This window comes from Drosophila guanche, unplaced genomic scaffold (assembly GCF_900245975.1).
Source record: "Drosophila guanche unplaced genomic scaffold, DGUA_6, whole genome shotgun sequence".
NCBI lineage: Eukaryota > Metazoa > Arthropoda > Insecta > Diptera > Drosophilidae > Drosophila > Drosophila guanche.
Window position 1 is genome coordinate 1,063,074 of NW_022995749.1, and position 20,049 is coordinate 1,083,122.

The window sequence follows — 20,049 nt, forward strand, 5'->3', positions numbered from 1 at the left end:
TTTGTGTGTGTTCACATCCTACACAATGATTTAGCCATGGGCTGGGGTTCTGTCAAGTTTTTGCTAACTTCATGCTTTGTTTTCAAAAATTAACAAAAATTACTCGTACAATTTTAAAATAAATATAGTATACTGCACCCAAAAATTACCATCCATTTTGGGTGTCATTTTTATAGAATAGTATTTTCGTTTCTTTCTTTTCACTTATGCGCAACAGTTTGCTTTTCTATCTTTCTTTTTCTCTGCCTGCAAACTTAATTACTGGCCGTAAACTGCAAAAAAAAACAATTTAAAATCGAAAAAAAAAACCAAGAATTAACAAAGCCAAATTTCAGATCCCTGGTCTCTGTTGGAGTTCTTGTGGTGGTTGTTGTTTGATTGAATTAGGACGTGGCATGATTGATCTGTTGAATGTTGAATGAATGTGTGTTTGAAGCAGTGGATCCGCATGTGGAAAACGTTGAAAATTCAATAAATATTATCTTGAATTTTGTTTGAAATATCAGGTAGATGCTGCCGCTACTCTGTTACTTTTGCTGTTTCTGCTGTTGTTTCATCCTTTCATTTTTAGGATAGTTCTCACTCATAGCTGTTCGTTTCACTTGGTTGAACGACAGATATCGAAGAGATCATCCTGCTGAAGATCCCCCAAACATCAGTTCGACCAATTGGTAGTGTAGTTAGTCCAGGGCATCTGTAGTGGACATTTTTGTTAAGTAAGAGATTTTCTTTCAGAGACTAGTATTAAACTTACATGTTTATCGTGGTGATCCCACACTTCCATCTTGTCTGGCATATGAGCCGCAATATCAGCAGCTCCAGGAGCCCCAGCGAAATGCTGGAAGCCATAGGATTGCATCAAGTTCATATGATGCTGCTGCTGCTGTTGACCCATATTCGGTGGCGCCTGCATGTTGTGGTAGTCCATGGGCATCTAAAATAAAGTAATCAACTGGCATTAGGGCAATCCTTGCATTAAAGTTTTAATCCAAAAATTTACATTCATCTGCTCGTGCTGCTGCTGCGGATACGGTCCGTTGTTGTAGGGCCTGTACTGCTGTTGTTGTTGTTGCTGCTGCTGCTGTTGTTGCTGTTGCTTCAGCCAATTTGGCGGCTGCTGCTGCTGCTGCTGCTGCTGCTGTGACTGCGGTGGCGGCGGCTGTTGTAGGCCCGGCGGCTGAGCCTTGGGCTCGTGCGCCCACGGCGGCAGTACATCGTCCATGTTCAGAGCAGATGCGGCCACATTGAAGTTGTTGAACTTCCAGGAGGCGGCCCGCTCGGTGCCGATTGGTCGCGGCATCTTGCGTATGTCATCGTGGTTTGGTGACATGGCAGAGGGCGAGCCCAGTCCAGCCATGGCTCCTCCGTTCTCCAGATGCAGCATGTCACGTCCCGAATACGGTGGATACTCCAGAGCTCCACCATACCAGCGTTGTGGCGCAGCGGTGGCTGACGGACCACCGGGCTGGCGTGCCGAACCCGGTGGTTGACGGATCTGATTGCCAAACATATTTGACTGTTGACCGGCACCTTGATTGATTGGCTGCTGATTCATACCGCCACCACCGACACTGGGTGCGACCTGTTGCGGCTTGTTGGCCTGCGTGAAGACAGATGTGCGCGGCAGACGCAGCATATTGTTGCTGTCCACAATGTAGTGCGAGGCCGAGGGATCCATGGGATAGTTGAGCGGCTGCTGCTGTTGCTGTTGTTGTTGCTGCTGTTGCTGCTGCTGGGAGGCGCCTACCTTGTCGTAGATCAGTCTCTGCAGATTCTGCTGCTGTCGATCGATCATGGCTGCAACTGCGGCAGCCGCAGCATTCGAGCCAATGGCACCGAAAGTGAGTCCACCCGCAGCGGGTGGAGCTTCCGTGGCAGAGATCTGCATGGGGACATGTCTCTGGATTGGAACAGTGCCCGGCGGCGGCTTGATCACTCCCGGTGAGTGCGCGGCATTAGCTGCCGCCTCGCCATTAATCGCGGGTCCAACGCTCGAGGGATTTCCCTCGCCAGCTGCCACCAACGGCGATCTAGCTGGCGCTGTGGATGGCGCTCCACTGGTTATTATGTTTAATGCTTGCTGCACGCTTTGCTGCTGCTGCTGTTGTTGCTGCTGGCCCTGTCCGGGCTGCGCCTGGGCCTGCTGCGGCTGCTGTTGCTGGTTCTGCTGAATCACATTCCCCACCGGTGGCGAGGTCGAATGATTCGAAGAGGCCTTTGAGCTGCCAACGGGAGAGCTCAGTATATTCCTATTGTAGCCAGGCGCCTTAGAGGCATCGGCCTGTGGCAGTCCATCCCCCACAGCCCCACCGGCTGTCCCTTGATCCAGTTTACCCCACTGAGAGGTCTGATAGTCACTGAACAGCGAGTAGGCACTCGAGAGCTTGGCAGCCAGCTGTGCACTGAAGCTATCGCTTGCTGTATTGGCGGCCATCAGATCGGCCATCAGCATGTTGGTGTTGATTATCAGATTCTGTTGGGATGATGTCCCCTGTTGCTGCTGTTGTTGCTGTGGCGATTGCTGCTGCTGCGGTCCAGGAGCTGCTGATGGTTTTGAAACAGTTGCCTGGGATTGCGGCTGCTGCTGCTGTTGTTGCTGCTGCTGCTGTGTGGGTGAGCCGATCCTCTTATTTGGCGGGCCAATGGGTTTCACATTGCTGCTGCTTCCGCTGCTGCTGCTACTATTGTTGCTGCTGTTGCTACTGTTGCTGTTGTTATTGTTGACTGTGGTTCCAACCGTTCCAGCGGCCGCCACTGCAGCGGCGGCATTCACGGCCGCCACATCTGCCACGTTGAAGGTGCCAATTGGTCCAGCCAATATGTTGCTAGCTGCGGCGCTTCCCAGCTGCGAGACGTTTGCTCCTGTGGCCCCAGTCACGGGTTTTCCACGACCGAAGGGAGCCACCACACCACTGCTGCGCCCGCCAGTAGATGCAATTACCGATCCAGTACCCGCCGTTGTCGCTCCAGTTTCCACCTTCTTAGGTGATGATTGGGCGGCAATAGCTGCTGCCTTGGCAAAGTTTTGGGCCGTCAAAGTAGATGAAGGCTTTGCTACAGCAGCTGTGCCAGCAGCGGCAACGGCAGCAGAGGAGCTGCTGCTGTTCTTCTGTGTGCCTCCTGGCAGAGCTGATTTGGCCGAGGTACTCTCCTTGCTGCTCTTGGACAGCACACCATTGGAGGAACCACCTCCACCACGGCTAGATGTCGCCTGCTGTCCGGCATATCCGCCTCTGCCGTTCTGTCCGCGTGAGCCAGAGCTGGAGGTTGAGAGCGAGGAGGAAGTCTTGCTTCCACCGCCATTCGCTTTAGCGGATGAAGAGACGCGTCCACTTTGTACCTTTGATGGCGGTTGCTGCTGCTTGTGTGCACTGCTGTAGGCGGCGCCCGTCGCTGTGGTGGAGCTGGCCGATGAGCTGGACGACGTGGATGTGGTGGATGCCGCTGAGGAGAAGGTACTGGCCGAAACACCGGCAGCCGTACGATTATCCCAAGTGCCGACAGTCATTGGGGCTGCTGCAGCTCCTGCTGCTGTTCCTGCTGTGGCGGCTGCCTTGATGCTGCTATTGATGCGTGGCAACATTTGCAGAATGTCCACGTCCGGATCCTTGATCAGGGCCAGGATGAGCATGTGCGCCTGCTTGGTGGCATCCGTCAGTCCCTTGATCGTAATGCAACGCTCCGACTGGTTCTTGCCCTGCTTCTCCACCTCGATATGGGCACCGGTGGTGGCGCGTATGGCGTTGATGTTGCTTCCGCCGCGGCCAATCACACGGGAAATGGCATTCACCGGCACCTGCACCTTCTTGCAGGTCATCTCGGGGGCTATCGATGTTGTTATGGTTGTCAAGGAGCCAACGCTGCTCGAGCTGTTGGCCACGTGCACATGATGGGCCCCGCCATGGAGGCTGGTGGCCGAACTGGCAACCGCCACTGTCACTGGTGCACCGCCTGCCACCTGCTGTGCGCTGCTCTTGCGGACAACTTCCTTCCAGCCATCGACTTCGCTGCGCTTCACAGGATTCAGGCTGGCACTTCCTCCGCTTGTGGTGGATGTCAATGGCTTTGTGGCAACCTCTTTGCGGTTGCTGCTGGCTATATTGGTGGATGATTCGCTACTCTGCAGCTTGGATGCAGCACCGCTGCTTGTGGATTGATTTTGTTGTTGCTTTGTTGCCGTTTGCTGTTGGCTCGTTGACTCCTTGGGTGCGAGGTTCTCCTTCTCGCGCTTGTTGTTGGCGGCAGAGCTGCTAATGCTGTTGGTCTCCTTCTTTTTCAGTGGCGCCTCCTCCTTCTTGGCCACCTCCACCTGACGCTTGACGGTAGCTGCTTGGACTGGCGTAGCCTGAGCCTGAGCCTGCACCGGTGTAGCCGGCAGCCTAACACTCTCTGTAATAGGGTTTTTCTTCATCAAGAGGCTGCTCTTGTATACGGTTGCGGGTGCTGAAGCTGCTGCTGTGGGAGCAGCTGTGGCTGAAGGAAGGGCTGCGGGTGTTAAAGTGGGAGCTGCTGCTGTGCTAGGCGATGATGAGTCAACAGAAGAAGTTGCTGTGGTGCTCTTACTCTTTGGCTGCTTCTTGCTTTTCTTCATCTGTTGGCTGTTGCCGGTTTCGGCCGTAGATGAAGCTGTTGTGGCAGCTGCTGCTGTTCTGTTGGCAGTGGTTTTGGTGTCACCACTGGAGCAGGAGCCCTGATCAATGCCAGAGTCACCCTCTTCACGGGCCCCTGAGCCACCACCGGCCCTTGCACCAGCGCCAACCTCTTCATCGTCTTCATCCTTGTCGGAATCATCGTCCTTGTCACTGGCATCATCGTCATCGCCCTGCTGGTCACCACCACCACCACGGCCACCCTGCTGCTGTCTGCGCTTCTCCTCCTTCTTTTCCATCTTCTTTTTCTTCTTGCGCTCGCGACGCCTGGCGGCTGCGGCCTTGCGGCTCTCCTCGCGTGTGCGCTCCAGATCGAGTTCTTCGAGCAGAATGGAGGCGTTCTTGTTGGCCTTAACGGCCTGGGCCTCCTTCGCACTGCGCAGGATCTTCATGCAGTCGTAGCACTTGTCGATCAGCTCCTTGTCACTGATGGTGCCAATGAAGCGTATCATCTCCTGGTCCGAGGGGAACTGAGACACATACTGCACCATCCACTTGACAATCTTGGTGTGACCCTTGCGAAAGGCGGCCATCAAGCAGGACACACGCCGATTATCCTGGGAATCAATGTCCGCATTATGATCGTACAAAAGCTCGACAACACTCAAGTGCCCCCCGTGGGCCGCCAGCCAGAGGGGGGAGTTACCCTTCTTGTTCTTTACCTCAACACTGGCCCCACGCGACAACAGCAACTCCACAAACTTCTGATGTCCTTTGTCGGCGGCAATGGTCAGTGCCGTATCCCTGGACGTGGGCACGGGCGCTGCATTCACATCCGCTCCCTTGTCGAGCAGCACCCGCCCCACCTCAATGTAGCCCCCAGATGCGGCCTCCATTAGCGGCGTCAAGCCGGTCTTTGCTCGATGCTCTACATTGGCCCGTCGATCGAGCAGCAGACTGACGACCTCATGTCGGCCCTGGAAACAGGCCAGCGTTAGGGCCGTATTGCGATTCGTCTCGATTTGAGCATTGATATCGGAGCCCTGATCCAGCAGCAGCTTCACAGCCGCCGTGTGGCCATTCATGGCGGCCAGCATGAGCGGGGAGATGCCCAGCTTGCTGCCGGTGCGAGAGTTGATCTCTGCCCCATGATTGAGCAGCAGCTTGATGATATTCACATATCCCCCGCTGGCTGCCAGGCTGAGCGGCGTGTAGTCGGACACATTGCGATGCTCCTTGTTGGCTCCGACACTAAGCAGCAGTTCGACGACCTCGTACCTTCCGCCCGAGCAAGCGAGCGACAGCGGTGTGTCCTTCGTGCGCTCAGACTGTGCCTCCAGCTCGGCGCTATGCTTCAGCAATATGTCCACGACCTTCTCGTGGCCAGCCGTGGCGGCCAGAATGAGCGGTGTAAATCCCTTCTTGTCCCGATGCTCGATATTTGCATTACGATTGATCAGCAGTTCGACCAACTCCTCATGGCCGCCGGCACAGGCAAGTGTGAGGGCTGTGTCATGGTTGGACTCTGTCTCGGAATCAATCTCAATAGTTTTATCCACGCTCGCAGTGGCTGCAGCAGCCACAGCCAACTGATTCTGCAGCTGTGCCTGCTGTTGGGCAGCCGCGGCCGCTGCTGCTGTTGGCTGTTGATGCTGATTGGTATTCACTGTGAAGAGGGGGATAAAGATTAAGTAAAGCAGCAAACAATTATCAGCTGATCATACGCACCTTGACTGCCTGCTGGCGTTTGACGGAAGGTGGAGCATCGTCGATCCTTGCGCGATTGCTTGTCAATGGCCTTCTTGGCAATGCCTCCCGGCATTGACTTGCCTCCTCCAGTGCTGGGTGTCGGTGTGGGCGTGGCCATGGGCCAAATGGATAGCTCATTCTGTGCTTGTCCGGGCTGCAGTTGTTGCTGCTGCTGCTGCTGAGGCGGTTGCAGGGCAAACTGCGTATACTGTCCGACGGCGGCTTGGGGTACCATCACCGAGGCAGGATGCGTCTGCGTACCCACCTTCAAGGCACGCACGTAAACTAATAAGTAAATGAGTTCTCACTGGGATCTATCGCAAGTGCTTACCTGATGCTGGACACATGTGGGCGCCTGCATGTTCGATGACTGATGCAGATGCACCTGGTCTTGCAGATTAAAGTGCTTCTGCTTGAGTGGCAATGCTTGCTGCTGCTGCTGCTGCTGCTGGACACCATTCGGAGTTGCTGTCTGTCGCTGCAGCAACAATTCCTGGGCCACCTGCTCCAGTTCACTCTGTGTGGGTGGACGCTGTCCGGCTGCCCGATGCTGCTGCTGCTGTTGCTGCTGGAAGAGATGCGCCTGTTGCTCGACAAGCAACTGATGATCGCCGGCTTGCTCACCGCCCACTCCCTGAGACATGTTTGGTGGCAGCTGGAAGAGCAGTTGCACGGGCGGTACATTCTTGTCCCCGCTCTCCACATTGTAGACAAAGTTGGTGGCCGGCTGCTGTTGCTGCTGGCCAGCGACTGTCTTGATGATGCGCGCATTCGAGTATTGCTGCATCTGCTGCTTCAGTTCGGGATCAGCCTCAAGGGCGAGCTGTTGCTGCTGGTGGAACTCGGCGGCAGCGGCTGGATGTAGCTGCTGCTGCTGTTGCTGATCATCCGCGGCAAATGGCAGCAGCGACAAAGGTGTCTGCTGATGTTGCTAAGAATACACAAAATTAACATCCTTTCTTTGCTGATATTTATAGCTATAAGGAATTCTCACCTGCATATGCATATGCTCTTCGGCCTCCAGTATATTCTGCTGCATCGGATAATCCAATACAACAAGATTCCCCTGACGCTGTGCAGCTGCAGCATCTTGCGGCATACCATCCCCAGTGCGTACCACACCCACAAGCTGTCCATCCTGTCCTGTTGTCCACTTGCCCGACGACTGTGCCGCCCATTGGCCCGCAAATCTGCCCTTGCACATCTGATTCAGACTGAATTCGGCCAACTCTGGGTAGTTCAAGCTGCTGGCCAGCTCCTGTTCCGATTGAAAAATAGACTAAACAAAGAGGGCTTTCAGTTGAAGAAGAGCTGCACCAGAACTGAAATAATTACCTGGAATATATCCTCCATTTCCCCATCGTTGGCAAACTGCTCCAATCCCGTGTACAGATCACTGGATCCAGCGCATCCTTCGTCATCTGTAAATCAATTTAAAATTCTCATAAAATCAAAATCTTACATTTATCATTTTTGTTTTCATACCGCAATGCTGTTCGCCATCTGCTCCGTGGTGATGCTGGTGGTGCAGCTGCTGCTGCTGTTGCTTTTGATGCTGATGTTGATGCTGGTGGGCTGCTGCTGCCTTGGCCTGTGCCGCGGCTGTGGCTGCTGCCAGTTGCTGGTGCAGAACACTGTTCAATGCCGCATTGTTGGCAGCGGCCGCCTTGAGATTGCTGATCTGTGGCAGGACATGGACCAGATCCGAGTTGGTCATATCTTGACGAAAATCGCACAGCGTCTGCTGGAAGATCTCTGGTTTGGTTAAAATCAGATTCTCCAATCGTGTGGCCATTTTTCGTTGCTTTAGTGGCAATGAACCGCATCCGGCAGCACTACCAACGCTGCTGCTGCCTCCGCCGCTCTTCGAATTGTTGTTGTTGTTATTATTGTTGTTGTTATTATTGATATTTGCAGTGTTTTCATTAACGGGCACATCCAGAAAGAACTCATCATCGTCCTCGTCTTCGTCCTCCTCGTCGGCAGGGCCCTCGTCATCATCAATGTAATCCACTTCTCCATCGCCATCTGGATCCATATCCGCATCATCATCCTCATCATCATCATCGTCATCATCGTCGTCGTCCTCCTCGTAGGTTAACTTCTCAATCTCCCCGCTATTGCTGTCCTCGGGCTCATCCTCTTCCTCCTCCTCCTCATCGGCCTCCACCAATATAATGCCATCCTCGCGGAGTGCTTCAGCCAAATCCATTGGCTCTGGTGGCACTGTATTCTCATCGCCCATGGCATCATCCTCATCACTGTCCATCTCCGAACTGATGTCACCCTGATTCTTGTGGGCTGCTGCCACAGCGGCGGCAGCTGCTGCTGCCGAGCAGAGTGTGGCCAGATTCTTCATTTCGGGACGCGGCGGCTCCTCCTGGTGTTGCTGTTGCTGCTGCTGGTGGTGCTGCTCCGATGCTGATGATTGCGGCGGCGACATTGTCGTCTCCTCCATCTCTGGCGGCGTTTCGGTGGGAGACTTTGGCTGATCACCAAAGAAATTGTGCACTCCCACCATGTGCCAGCCATCCTTGAAAAAGTTCAATGGGGGCCCTGTCATGGCCAATTCATTCCTGCCCCTCGATCCATTCACAGCTGTCTCCAGCAGACCACGAAAGTCCTCCATGGCTGTCTTTCGCTGCATGGCTGCATCCATGGTTGCTCCTCCGCCTGGATGCTGCTGCAGCTGTTGCGTTGCCTGTTGCTCGGGATAGTTGCCGGCACCTCCTGTGGGCGAGGCCAGCGGTGAGGCCGGGGAATTGGTATAGAGATTTGGATTATTTGCCACGGCTGCTGCTGCAGCAGCTGCATTGTCCAAAGCCACACGCTGATGATGCAACTGCAGATGCTGCTGCAATTGAAGATGCGTCTGCTGCATTTGCTGCAAGACAAACGACAATTACTTGATGATTTCTCAGTTAAATTTCTCATTTAAAGCAAACTCACCAAGTTGTTGTAGATGGACACCATTTGATTCTGCTGGAGATTGGGGAGCGCATGCTGGGCGGCCACTGCTGCGGCGGCGGCTGCTGCTGCTGCGGCTGCTGCTGCAGCGGCGGCTGCCTGCTTTCGGTTGTTCTTGTTGGTGGCCTTTACCTTTGGCCTATCGCTGATGGCTGTGCTCTGGAGAACATCGGAAATCTGAGTAATGGGTCCACCAGGTCGCTATTTGGATTAAGAAATAATTAATCCTTGATTCTAGAATTATGTTATCCTGTTAACATTACCGGTGGATATATGGGATGCGAACAGGATCCAGCAACACCACTGTTGTCCATTGATGCTGTCATCGTAGATGTCGTCTGTGCGGGCTGCTGATTGTTTTCGGCTCCTCCTTTGAAAACGGATAATTGTCAGAAATCTACTTACAAACTTTTTTTGTTGCTGTGACATACCTTTCATGGGCAGCTGCTCGTTGGTGTCACTTCCGCCATCGCTTGGCGGCAGATCCCCCTTCTTGAGGTCCGGCATAAAGCCCCGACGCCGCTGCAAGCGTGGATCCTCACCAGTGCATGAGAACTGCGGCTGCTGGGATTTGCCACCATCTTCGCCTAATGGCTGGGATCGCACCTGTTCGTTCAAATGATCCAACGGACACTCGATGATGCCCAACACTTCGCTCTTGAGCGGACGGTTCCTGGGCAGTGTGCCTCCCTTTAGCTTTGACTGGGCATGGAGTTGTAGCTGGTGCTGCTGCTGTTGGTGTTGCTGCAGTTCCCCGTGTTGCTGCTGCATATGCAGCACGGGCTGTTGGCAAATCGTATGGAACAGCACGGGCGGCGCTGGCGGTGCCTTCTGTGGCGGCTGCAGCGAATTTATGTGCTCCATATCCAAATCGAAATGCTTGCAAGGCACAAGCTGCTGATTCTGCCCTGCCGCTGGCTGCTGCTGCTGTTGATGCTGCTGTTGCTCAAAGCCTGGCTGCAGATGAAACAGTCGCGACTTGGCAATGAGTCCCTCCTGTTGCTGGGCTCCCAGGGTGGTCAGATCGATGCCACCGACGCCACCAGCGACGCTACCGTATTCCTCGGTTCCTGCCTCGCTGCCAGTGGCACTTGCAGCAGCTGCTGCTGCCGTCAGTTGCAGTTCGCCAGCATCCAAGAAGTCACCGGTGCCAAGGGCAACAATGTTCGAACCATTGCCGGCGGTATTGAACTGCTGCTGGTGGAATAGCTGCTGGTTGGAGGCGCGCGCCGCCTCGGACAGCTCGGGGAGACCGGGCGGTGCATTCAGCTGCTGTAACTGGTGATGCAGCTGCTGCTGGAGGATCTTCTGCTGCTGCAATCGCATCTGATTGGTGCCCGCAGCTGCGGCTGCGGCTGCAGCAGCTGCAGCAGCCTGTGCCTGGCCCGAGCTTGAGGCTGCCGCCAGCTCTGTGGGCGAGATGTTGGGATAGCGGAAGAGCAACTCAACGACACGCGTATGGCCACCTTTGGAGGCCTCGATCAGCATGGTGCTGTTGTCCTTCAGCTTGTGGAAGGGATCGGCATTGTTCTTGAGCAACAGCTCCACTACCGACTGATGGCCGCCGGCACAGGCCAGCGAGAGCGGTGTGTGATCATTGCTGGTCGTCTGTTTGTTGACATTGGCGCCCTTCTGGATGAGGAACTTCACGGTGCACAAATGACCCGCACGGCAAGCCTTCATCAGTGGTGTGCGACCGCCCTCAGACTCGTGCTCCAGCTCGGCACCATACGAAAGGAGCACACCGGCCGCATCGGTGTGTCCATTCTCGCAGGCATGAGTGAGCGCCGTGTCGCCCGTCTGAGTCTCGGCATGCACATTGGCCTTATTCTTCAGCAGGAACCGCACCAGATCCGTGTGCCCCTCCTGTGAGGCCTCCATCAGTGGCGTTGAGGCGCCCAGCTCTAGATTGGCGCCCTCCTTGATGAGGAATGCAGCGACCTCGCTGAATCCACCGCAACAGGCCAGAGTTAGGGCCGTTTCCTGGGTCTCCTCGGTGGTTGCATTGATATTTGCGCCCTTGCTAAGCAGCAGAGCGACCATTTCCTCATGCCCCTCCCGCGCAGCCTCCATCAGCGGTGTGTAGCCCTCATCGTTGACCTCCTCAATGTTAGCCCCACGCTCAATCAGCAACGTGGCCAACTCTACGTGACCGCCACAGGCGGCCAGTGTTAGGGGCGACTCGAATGAATCGGTTGGCATATTCACCTGGGCCCCCGAGTCGAGTAGCAGGCGCGCCACCTCAACATGGCCGTCCATCGATGCCTCCATCAGAGCTGTATGCATTTCATCGGTTTTATGCTCCTGATCGGCACCGGCTTGCAACAGGAAACGCACCATATCCAGGTGGCCCTTGTAGCAGGCGAGAGTGAGGGCACTCTCCTTGAACTCGTTCGAGTGGGTGTTAATGCCGGCTCCATGGTCCAGTAGCACCTAAAGGGAGGATAAAGTGATATTCCATTAGCGCATGCACAAACACGTGTCAATTGTTGCCACACTTTAGGGCAACTTGCGTTGCATCAGATAAGATCAAAATAAATCACAGTGGTGACAAATCAGTAACTCGATTAATGTCTTTCCCTCTCAAATCTCGGATTATAATCATTTTGTACGTAAAATACTCGAAATACTCGATGGGGACTCACCTTTGCTACTTCCACGTGGCCCGCTGATGCCGCTTCCATGAGTGGCGTATGTCCGTTTTCGTTCTGCTCCTCGACATTTGCGCCATGCTTCAAGAGTACCCTGACAACCTCCACCTGACCGCCTGCGCATGCAAACATCAGTGGTGTATTGCCGGTGGCGCAGTGGGCGTTCACATCGGCGTTGTGACTGAGCAGCAGGTTGACAATGTCCAAATGACCGGCTGATGCGGCTTCCATTAGTGGTGTTGAGTCCTTTTGGCCTTTGTCCTCCACTTGCGCCGCGGACATGGCCAGAAGTACCTACAGGACACATACACATATACGCATCATATACATGTTTGTTTCAGTTGAACGGGGAATGAGGGGATTGATGTTTAACCTTTATCAATCAGCTAAATATATTTACGCGTTTCACCTAATTTGTGGCACAATTCGCAGAATGTAAAGATCTAGGCACAGCCTCTAAATTACGAGTTTTTTTATTGTAAATGTTCAGCACAATTTTTGTTGCGTGCTTGCTTCTTCTTCACGTAGTTATCGATAGGACAATGTCAATCGAATCGAGACGCGTGCCAGTGAAGTGTTGCCACACCAGCGAAAAGAGACGCGATGGCGGACATTTTTCGGTGCACACACACAGCTGAGACGATCAGCTGATTAGAAAATTGAATTTCACGTGCAGAAAATTCGAAATTCCCAAAATCTCCATTTTCCATGGCCCTCAGTGAAATTTTTTTTCGTTATTTTACATACCTGTGCCAATTCATAATAGCCCGCCGAGCAGGCCATCGAAAGCAGCGACTCGCCATCGTCGGTGGAGGCGGCGGCATCGTTAAGATTCACATTGCCCTTGCACAGCAATCGCTTCACCGTGTTCACGTCATTGTCCGTGCAGGCGGCTACAAGGGAGCGGGAGAAACCACTGCTGCAACAACGAATATGGCGGGGATTTAGTATATTGGCCAAGGTATTCAACAGTCAAACAGCAAGACAGGATTAATTAATTTACTTACTTCTTGTCGCGTGGACTGTTGGCACAACGCATCTTGGTCAGCGCCTGCTTGGTCTCATCGATGGCGTATGTGGCGTGTCGCAGGACGGGTGCTTTCTCATTGGCTGCAGCCTCGAGCAGGGCGGTGATTTTACTCGAACGCTTGTTGTTCGCGTCCAGCAGGAAGGGACTTACTTCTGGCGCATCCTCCTCCTCGTCTTCGTCATCGATTTCCTCGTCATCTGCATCGTTGTCCTGAAGGACATCTACAAAAAAAGAGCATCAACGCGAAAAATGTAAGTAAAAGAGAAGCCTACAGTTTTACAGATAATAACCACTTACCAATCTCTTCCTCGTCCTCCTCATCGTCACCATCGGACTCCTCGGAATCCTCCGATTCTTCCTCCGTCTCATCCTCATCCTCGCGCACCTCACCTTCGTGGGGGCAACTATCCGGATCAGACTCGGGTATATCGTCCTAAAAGCAAACGAGAAAAATGTTTTTGGTTAATTCAATTCGCTCAACGGGCAGGAATCGAAAAGGATTATTGAAGGGTTATTGAAAAGTCTAGAGCTGGGGTAGTGGGGGTGTTACATTTATATATACATAGATACGCTAAAAGTTGTGTATATATTAATTAAGCTTTTTATTTCATCAGTAGAGCGCACATTCTTGTTGTCTAAGGCCAGCAACAAAGAGGTGTTGGATTTATCTATGAGTGAAGGTGTTACGGGGGGGTTAAGTACCTATTCAAATTAATGTTTTAAAAGGACCAATCGTTGGATTAGTATGAGAGATCGGATTTGAAACTTTAGAGACTATGGTAGGTAATTGTTAAGATTTATTGTTTTTAGACTCTGTCTGCGCGGAGGATCGGGCTGGAAAGCGGGATCAGATCACGATCTTGAGCGGGGGCGGGTTGTGGCAATTGTATAACGCGAAACTAAAACTTACCAGGAGATCTGGCCTTAAACACAAGAATGCCAATAGGATCTACAAATAAAGAGAAACGAAAGAAACGTACATAAATAATAAAAATTAACACGGTCTAGGAGGAGAAGAGGCAGAGAAAAGTAGAAGACGAGACGTGAAGCTCTGATCGGTTTAAATCATGCAGGGGAATTTTTACGTGAATAATATATTGCAAAAGAAAGTCCATTGTTGTTCCTGCACTCCACATCATCACGATGGCAATATCAGGGAAGTCTTGCCATCAAACAGGGCTTGGTTCTCGGATCCAAAATGTAAATGGATGGAGCAAAAGTTAACTAAACTTTTTTTGTATTTAATAAAGCCGATTGTAACGAATGTGACAACAAATTCCTTCAATAGCTGTAAGGGCAAAACTATCGCAGCGATGTTGCCAGACCGCAGTGGACAGCATGTGCATGCCAACGAAATATCGATAGCCAGCAAGCGAAATGTAGCAGCAAGCAACAACAACCATTCCTTTATAGCCGTCTCTTTCTTGCCAATTCTTCATATTCTCATTTAGCACTAAACTCAAAAAGTGTTTCCCCAGCTGGCCACCAGCCAACCCTACTACAACTACCAAATATCATATTCCACATAGTCTTGCTTTGGAATTTAAAAAGATTGGCATGAGTCAGCAGCGCCGGTGCAGCTTTAACATCGATTGAAATATTGCACGCACTCTCGCGCGCACACACACACACACACAGCAAGGAGTGAGAGCCACGTATGGTCTGCAAGTGTGTGTGAGTGTGTTACGCCCACGCCTTAGACTATTGAACAAAAAGGAAAAGACGAATTTCATTAACTATGCATGTACAATTTCCACATGCGGCCAAGTTCTAGGCTATGCTTAACCTTTCATGAATGAAGAGTAGATAAAAGAACATAACATAACCAAGCAGCGCAGCAGCGACGAAGCGAAGAGAAAGACGAAACAGCAAAGAACATACAACAAAAATTCAACATCATGAACGAGTTCAACAGCAGCCAGGCCCGCAGACCGTTCGTTTGTTCTCGTTACACGGGCGTGTGTGTTGTGCGCCGTACATTGGTGTATGTACGTGTGTGCGAGTGTGTGTGGGAAAAAGAAAATGAACCATCAAAATGTTTGCACGCCACACAAAATAATCAACGAATCGAAAAAAAAGAAGCGGAATATAACTCGTCTCCCAAAATGCCATTAAAAAAGTATTTCATAAATTCGAAAAAGTTCATTACACTCTCTCCCTCTCTACCTCAGTTTCGACATACGTTTTCTACCTTCATTATTATTATTACTTTTATTTATTATTGTTATTTTTGAGTATTTGTCTCTTCGCATTTTTGCACATTTTCTCTTCACACACGATTTCACCTCCGTTGCAACAACAAAAAACAGCAGCTAGCAGAGGTTGGCTACGCTGAACCGCTCGGTGTTGCCGGACCTTCTGTGGATATCTTTGTCACGCTGCCGCTGCTGCCCAGAGAATTCGCGAAGGCAGCCGAAAAAAGTATATGCATAAGTATGAGTGTACCTAGCTATGTATTGCATATATATTTTTTGAGCAATTGATTCGTGAATGAGGCAAGGGGTGGGAAGGTCTTGAACCGTTGGGTCAATTATGTTGGATTGTGGATTATGGAACGAAATGTGACGTGGGCGGTAATGATCTGATCTGGCTAATGACCTTTGATGTATCGTATGAAATGGCAAACATGAAAGCGTTTTTAACGAGAAACGAAAAACAGACTGCTAGACAAAGAAGTACGTGTGCAGTCATTTACACATACACTCGCCCAGCGAGCAAACAGCTGAGAAATCATTCACCAACACCAAGGCGAGAGAGCCAAAGGGCTTGCTAGCGCACTCATACACACACACAAATTCTCAACGTGTTTTTTTATAATCATTGCATATGGAAATAATTACGCGAATTTATGTCTATTGGTGTATGTGTGTGCAATCAATTCAATGGAAGGTATTTTTCTCCACGTCGCTGCAAGCCTGATAAAACAGACTGACCGCACAACGGTGCTCACCCACACTAAGAGAATGAAATACAGGTGTACAGTGAAATTAGATGGAAAACATTTGTGCCACTGATTTTTTCAATGCAACGATACGCAACTGTTTTTTTTTTTGTTCGAGCAACTGTGATAACGCTTTTAATGTGTGGTATATTTGCGTCAGGTAGGAAAGTTGATAGCCCTATACAAAGCATGCGGTCGTTTGAATTGATGGCAGTATTTCATTCATTTTCACATTTCTTCTTCTTTCGTATGCTAGGTGATAATCTAGTGTGACCTTAGACCTTCGAATGGCAACATGTACAGTTATAGACACTCATCCCGACTTAATGATGATTTTTCTATGAAATAATTCTACGTTCGCCACAATTCATTGGGAAATCGGCATACAGCTCTAATTTCCACGTTGTCCTACAAAATTCAGCTGGAAATCTATCCATTAGAAATCTTACAAATCCCGACAGTTACACACAAAATAATTTGGGGAAAAGTGTTCGATTTCTAAGGCATTTTATGATCTTCTAATCAACAGCGTTTGAAACTACCAAAGAGGAGCACTAAAAATCCAGGGTATACAAGGTCCAAAGGGTCACTCACCTCTGAGACAGACTCCTCCTCGGACTCGGATAGATCTGTGGTGACGGGCTGGTGATAAAGTTCGGTATCGGTGTCCGTATCGGGAGTCATGATAGTCTGCAACGCCGATGAAATGGCGTTTACGATTCCCACCGATGAGGAGAGCGACGAGGCGTTCGAGGACGAGGCAGATCGGTTTGAGGCGGACGCAGAGGCTGAGGCAGCTGCGGCGGCATCCTTTAGCTTCTGCTTCAGCACCGCGGCCGCATTGGCCACATCGACGGCAGGATTAAGGGCCATGCTCATTGCCCCGGCGGCGGTAGCAGCGCCAGCGTTGCTATCGACGGCAGCGGCGGCGGCTCCCATCAGCAAAGAGGTTGCGGCGAATTTTAAATGCGCTGAATCCTTGCTTCCAGGCAATCCGACGGCATTGTTGTTGGCGGGCGAGGCTGCGTTCTGCTGCTGTTGCATGGCCACCTGTCGCTTGAGAGCGGCGACCGCAGCTCGAGTCTTCTTCGAGCTGGTGCTGCTGCTGGTGCTGGACGTGGGTGCGTTGGCATTGGCATTGGATGATGCTGCGGCAGCGGGCGATGTTCCGGGCGCTGAGGCAACGGCAGCTCGAAACTTTGCTGCACTACCGGCGGCAGTTACGGATACGGGATGGTTTGCAATGACCGTACTACTGCTGGCGGCATTCCCGTTCCCACTGCCGCTGCTGCTTGTGGCACAGCTGCCGGCATTCGTTGTTGTTGTGGTGGTTGAGGTGGCCGTCGCCGATGCGGGCGAGGGCGTGGGAGTGCTGCTGCTGCTTGTTGTACCGGACATTGTTTTTCCGTTGTTGTTAGTATTGGCAGTGGCTGAATTGTTGTTAACTTTAAGTCTGCCTGCTGTTGAGGCACTGACTGAGGCGGCACCACCGGTTGTGGCTGTGGCTGTGGCAGCGGCTGAGGTCTTCTTCTTCAGATGACTCAGCTCTGCCACAAAACTGGAGGAGGGAGCCTTAGAGTTGGAATTGAAGGTGGTGGTGGTGCTGGTTGTAGCTGGTATGGTTTTTAATCCTCCTGCCGACAGATTCTCATGCTTTGCTATCTTCCTGGCACTGCCACTGCCGACGCCCTTGTTGCTGGCGAGTATTGCAGCGGCTATGGAGTTCCTTGCCGTCGAGATGCGTGGCAAGTTATGGTTAAACTGTCTACTCGGCTTCTGGTTATTGTTGTTGCTTGTAGCTGTTGTTGTTGTTGGGGTAGTTTTGCTGGTTACAGGAGATGCAGAAGCAGCTGTATCTGTGGCGACTGTTAAAGTGCTCCTGTTGTTGTTGTTGTTGCTGCTGGTCACTGCAATTGCTATTGCTGTTGCTTTTGCTGCAGCTGCAGCTGTATTTGTGGTTGATTTTTTGTTCAAATACGCCGATGAGCGCACATTCAAGTCATCGCAATCATATTTTTTTGCATCATTATTCATTTTACTCTTTCTTGGAAGTTGGGTCTATTCCTCTTATGCTTATGCTTAATTCGTGCGTCCTTTTTTAGTTTGGTTTGGGGATTATCGAAAAATAATTTATTATTCTTGAAATTGTGTTGTTTCGTGAAAATTTAAACGTATCCAAACAAATTTGATATTTTGTTGCAGTGTTTCCCAAAGGCCGCCGGTGCCAACCGGTTCGGGTCGAAAAACATATCCTGGCCAATGCGCTTCATATGGAAACACTGTAACAAAACGCAAGCATGTTGACTGGGTCTTGGACATTTTTACAGTTTTATTGATTTTTTTTATATTGTTAGGAATTGGAGGATATATATATATATGTGTGTATACAATGGAAGGGGCACACACACACTAGCACAAAACTCATACACAACACACACGGCACGGGGGTCGTCTGTAGCGGTATGGCAACGCTACGCATTCTTTCACTTCTTTGCCATTGCACACTCATTCGTATATTCAATCGTATTTTAATTCTCCCAATTCCCAATCCCACTGATTCACAGTTTTTTACATTAAAAATCGCCCGAGATCGGAGAACAGAAAATGAATGATGCCCGCACGGCGAATTAAGAAAGGAAATCACTTGTATTTTCTTTGCACATCGTTTTCTTTATTTGCGGAGGCAATCGATGCGCAATTAGGACTTGGAAAACGAGCGAGGCAACGTGCTCCACTATTTATATAATCGCTTTGGGGGCACAACAAAACGACCAATCGATTGCTGCATTTTGGTCGATTATTTATTTGTTGTGCATTGGAAGCTGAGGCATTTTATTTATAAAACTTTTCGAGCAGTTTCGACTTCGCCCGAACGAACGGAGGAAAAAATCACTTTTCGACTTTGGCGTATGCGTTTCGCTTGGTCGATATCCTCGTCTCGCTTGCGCGCACGAAATGCCTTGACGCGGCCACTCGGACCGATGTTGTTATCTCGCTTCGACGCGCAGACGAGGGCAGAATGTAGAGACTAAGGGAAAATTTTTCTTATCCCACTATTCCACTCATTTTCACTAGTTATATGCAGCCCCAGCGTTTAAAAGCTATCACATTATGCTAAGCACTTGTTCGCCACCACTTTAACAGTATCCGCGCGTATTACCGTCTCAAATTAATAGCGTATGAATCAATTTTCCAGCAGTGTTAAATTCTCTGTCTATCATCACAGTTGTTTCGGATCGCCATATTATTCCCGGATATTAGGTTGCCACTTGGTGTTAGGAGTAGGTTGCAGTGTAACCGCGGAATTATCGTTTAAATATACCGCGAGGGCCTCGAAAATATACCGTGAATCAAAAATCATTTTCCTCGATTTTGATGTTCATTTGAATTTTACCAGCAGGTTAGGACTCTCAGCTTTAAAAATGTAATTTTGCTCAAATCATCTTACAATTCTCCGCAGGATTTGCTGATTTTATGATACATCTTTCTTCAATTGATTGCATAAGGTTAAAACTAAAAAGGTCAACCTTAAAAATACATTTGCTTTACTTAATAATATAAATCCATTTAATCAACTGCTTTCAATAATTAACAATGAAAGTCTTATACTGACATGCTTTTAAGCTTTCCATATGTTTTGTACGTAAGGCGGAGAAATTAGGCACCAGCTGTCGCGGCCGAACCGTCAGTCTTAGGGTCTTCTTTATGGTCTCCTCACCAGCCATTTTTTTAAAGAACTAATTTGTATTTCTTTATTGGAGCAGGGGGGGCAGCAGTTATCCGAAAATCCATTGATCTCTATTTTGATTTGGGGGCATGGCTCAAACGCTTTCGAGTGACTGTTCAAACTTCACTCACTGAACGCCGGCCTTTTAAATAGGAAAACACTTTATCCAAATTGGGGAAATAAAAGTGCTTGTAAATGTTCATTGCAGCTAAACTGCTCTAATAATCATTAAGTTTCATAAATTTCTTAGTTTTCAGAGCTCTGACTCAGGACTCAGTGGTAAAGATCGCCACAAAGCACACCGAAATAACTAATTGATATAAATAATAGTTATAATTTGATTTTTAAAATTTGTTTGCATCTTTCAAATTCAAAACATTGAAAGCAGCGATATT

At 50.3% G+C, this 20,049-nt stretch overlaps 1 protein-coding gene across 4 annotated transcripts; it reads right to left on the reverse strand.

The window, feature by feature from the left end:
* On the reverse strand, positions 1-19,226 carry LOC117585355 (ankyrin repeat and KH domain-containing protein mask). 4 transcript variants are annotated; one of them, XM_034274802.1, is made up of 19 exons: positions 19,088-19,226; positions 16,522-18,020; positions 13,897-13,935; positions 13,284-13,419; positions 12,964-13,207; positions 12,704-12,872; positions 11,951-12,250; positions 9,737-11,738; positions 9,569-9,675; positions 9,288-9,506; positions 7,824-9,222; positions 7,674-7,759; positions 7,333-7,596; positions 6,670-7,269; positions 6,318-6,603; positions 1,573-6,255; positions 1,001-1,530; positions 755-934; positions 1-694 (listed from the first exon to the last, which is right to left on the reverse strand). In XM_034274802.1, the coding sequence occupies exons 2-19, from the start codon at positions 17,959-17,961 to the stop codon at positions 656-658; spliced, it is 12,723 nt and encodes a 4,240-aa protein (XP_034130693.1). In that variant the 5' UTR covers positions 17,962-18,020; positions 19,088-19,226; the 3' UTR covers positions 1-655. The 4 variants fall into 4 exon arrangements, with proteins under 4 accessions (XP_034130693.1, XP_034130692.1, XP_034130690.1 ...); XM_034274801.1 differs by lacking the exon at positions 1,573-6,255 and having other exon boundaries at positions 1,001-1,087; positions 6,514-6,603; positions 7,333-7,617; positions 12,704-12,875; XM_034274799.1 differs by lacking the exons at positions 1-694; positions 755-934 and having other exon boundaries at positions 1,402-1,729; positions 2,685-6,255; positions 7,333-7,617; positions 12,704-12,875.
* Positions 19,227-20,049: the final 823 nt, after the last annotated feature.

What these genes read in the sequence shown, in the direction of transcription:
- LOC117585355 (XM_034274802.1), bottom strand. Translation starts at nt 17,961, where the DNA reads ATGAATAATGATGCAAAAAAATATGATTGCGATGACTTGAATGTGCGC. An exon ending in AGGAGGAGTCTGTCTCAGAG is followed by an intron (nt 13,936 to 16,521) that starts GTGAGTGACCCT and finishes CTTTATTTGTAG; the next exon opens with ATCCTATTGGCATTCTTGTG. An exon ending in AGCAGCACGAGCAGATGAAT is followed by an intron (nt 935 to 1,000) that starts GTAAATTTTTGG and finishes ACTTTATTTTAG; the next exon opens with ATGCCCATGGACTACCACAA.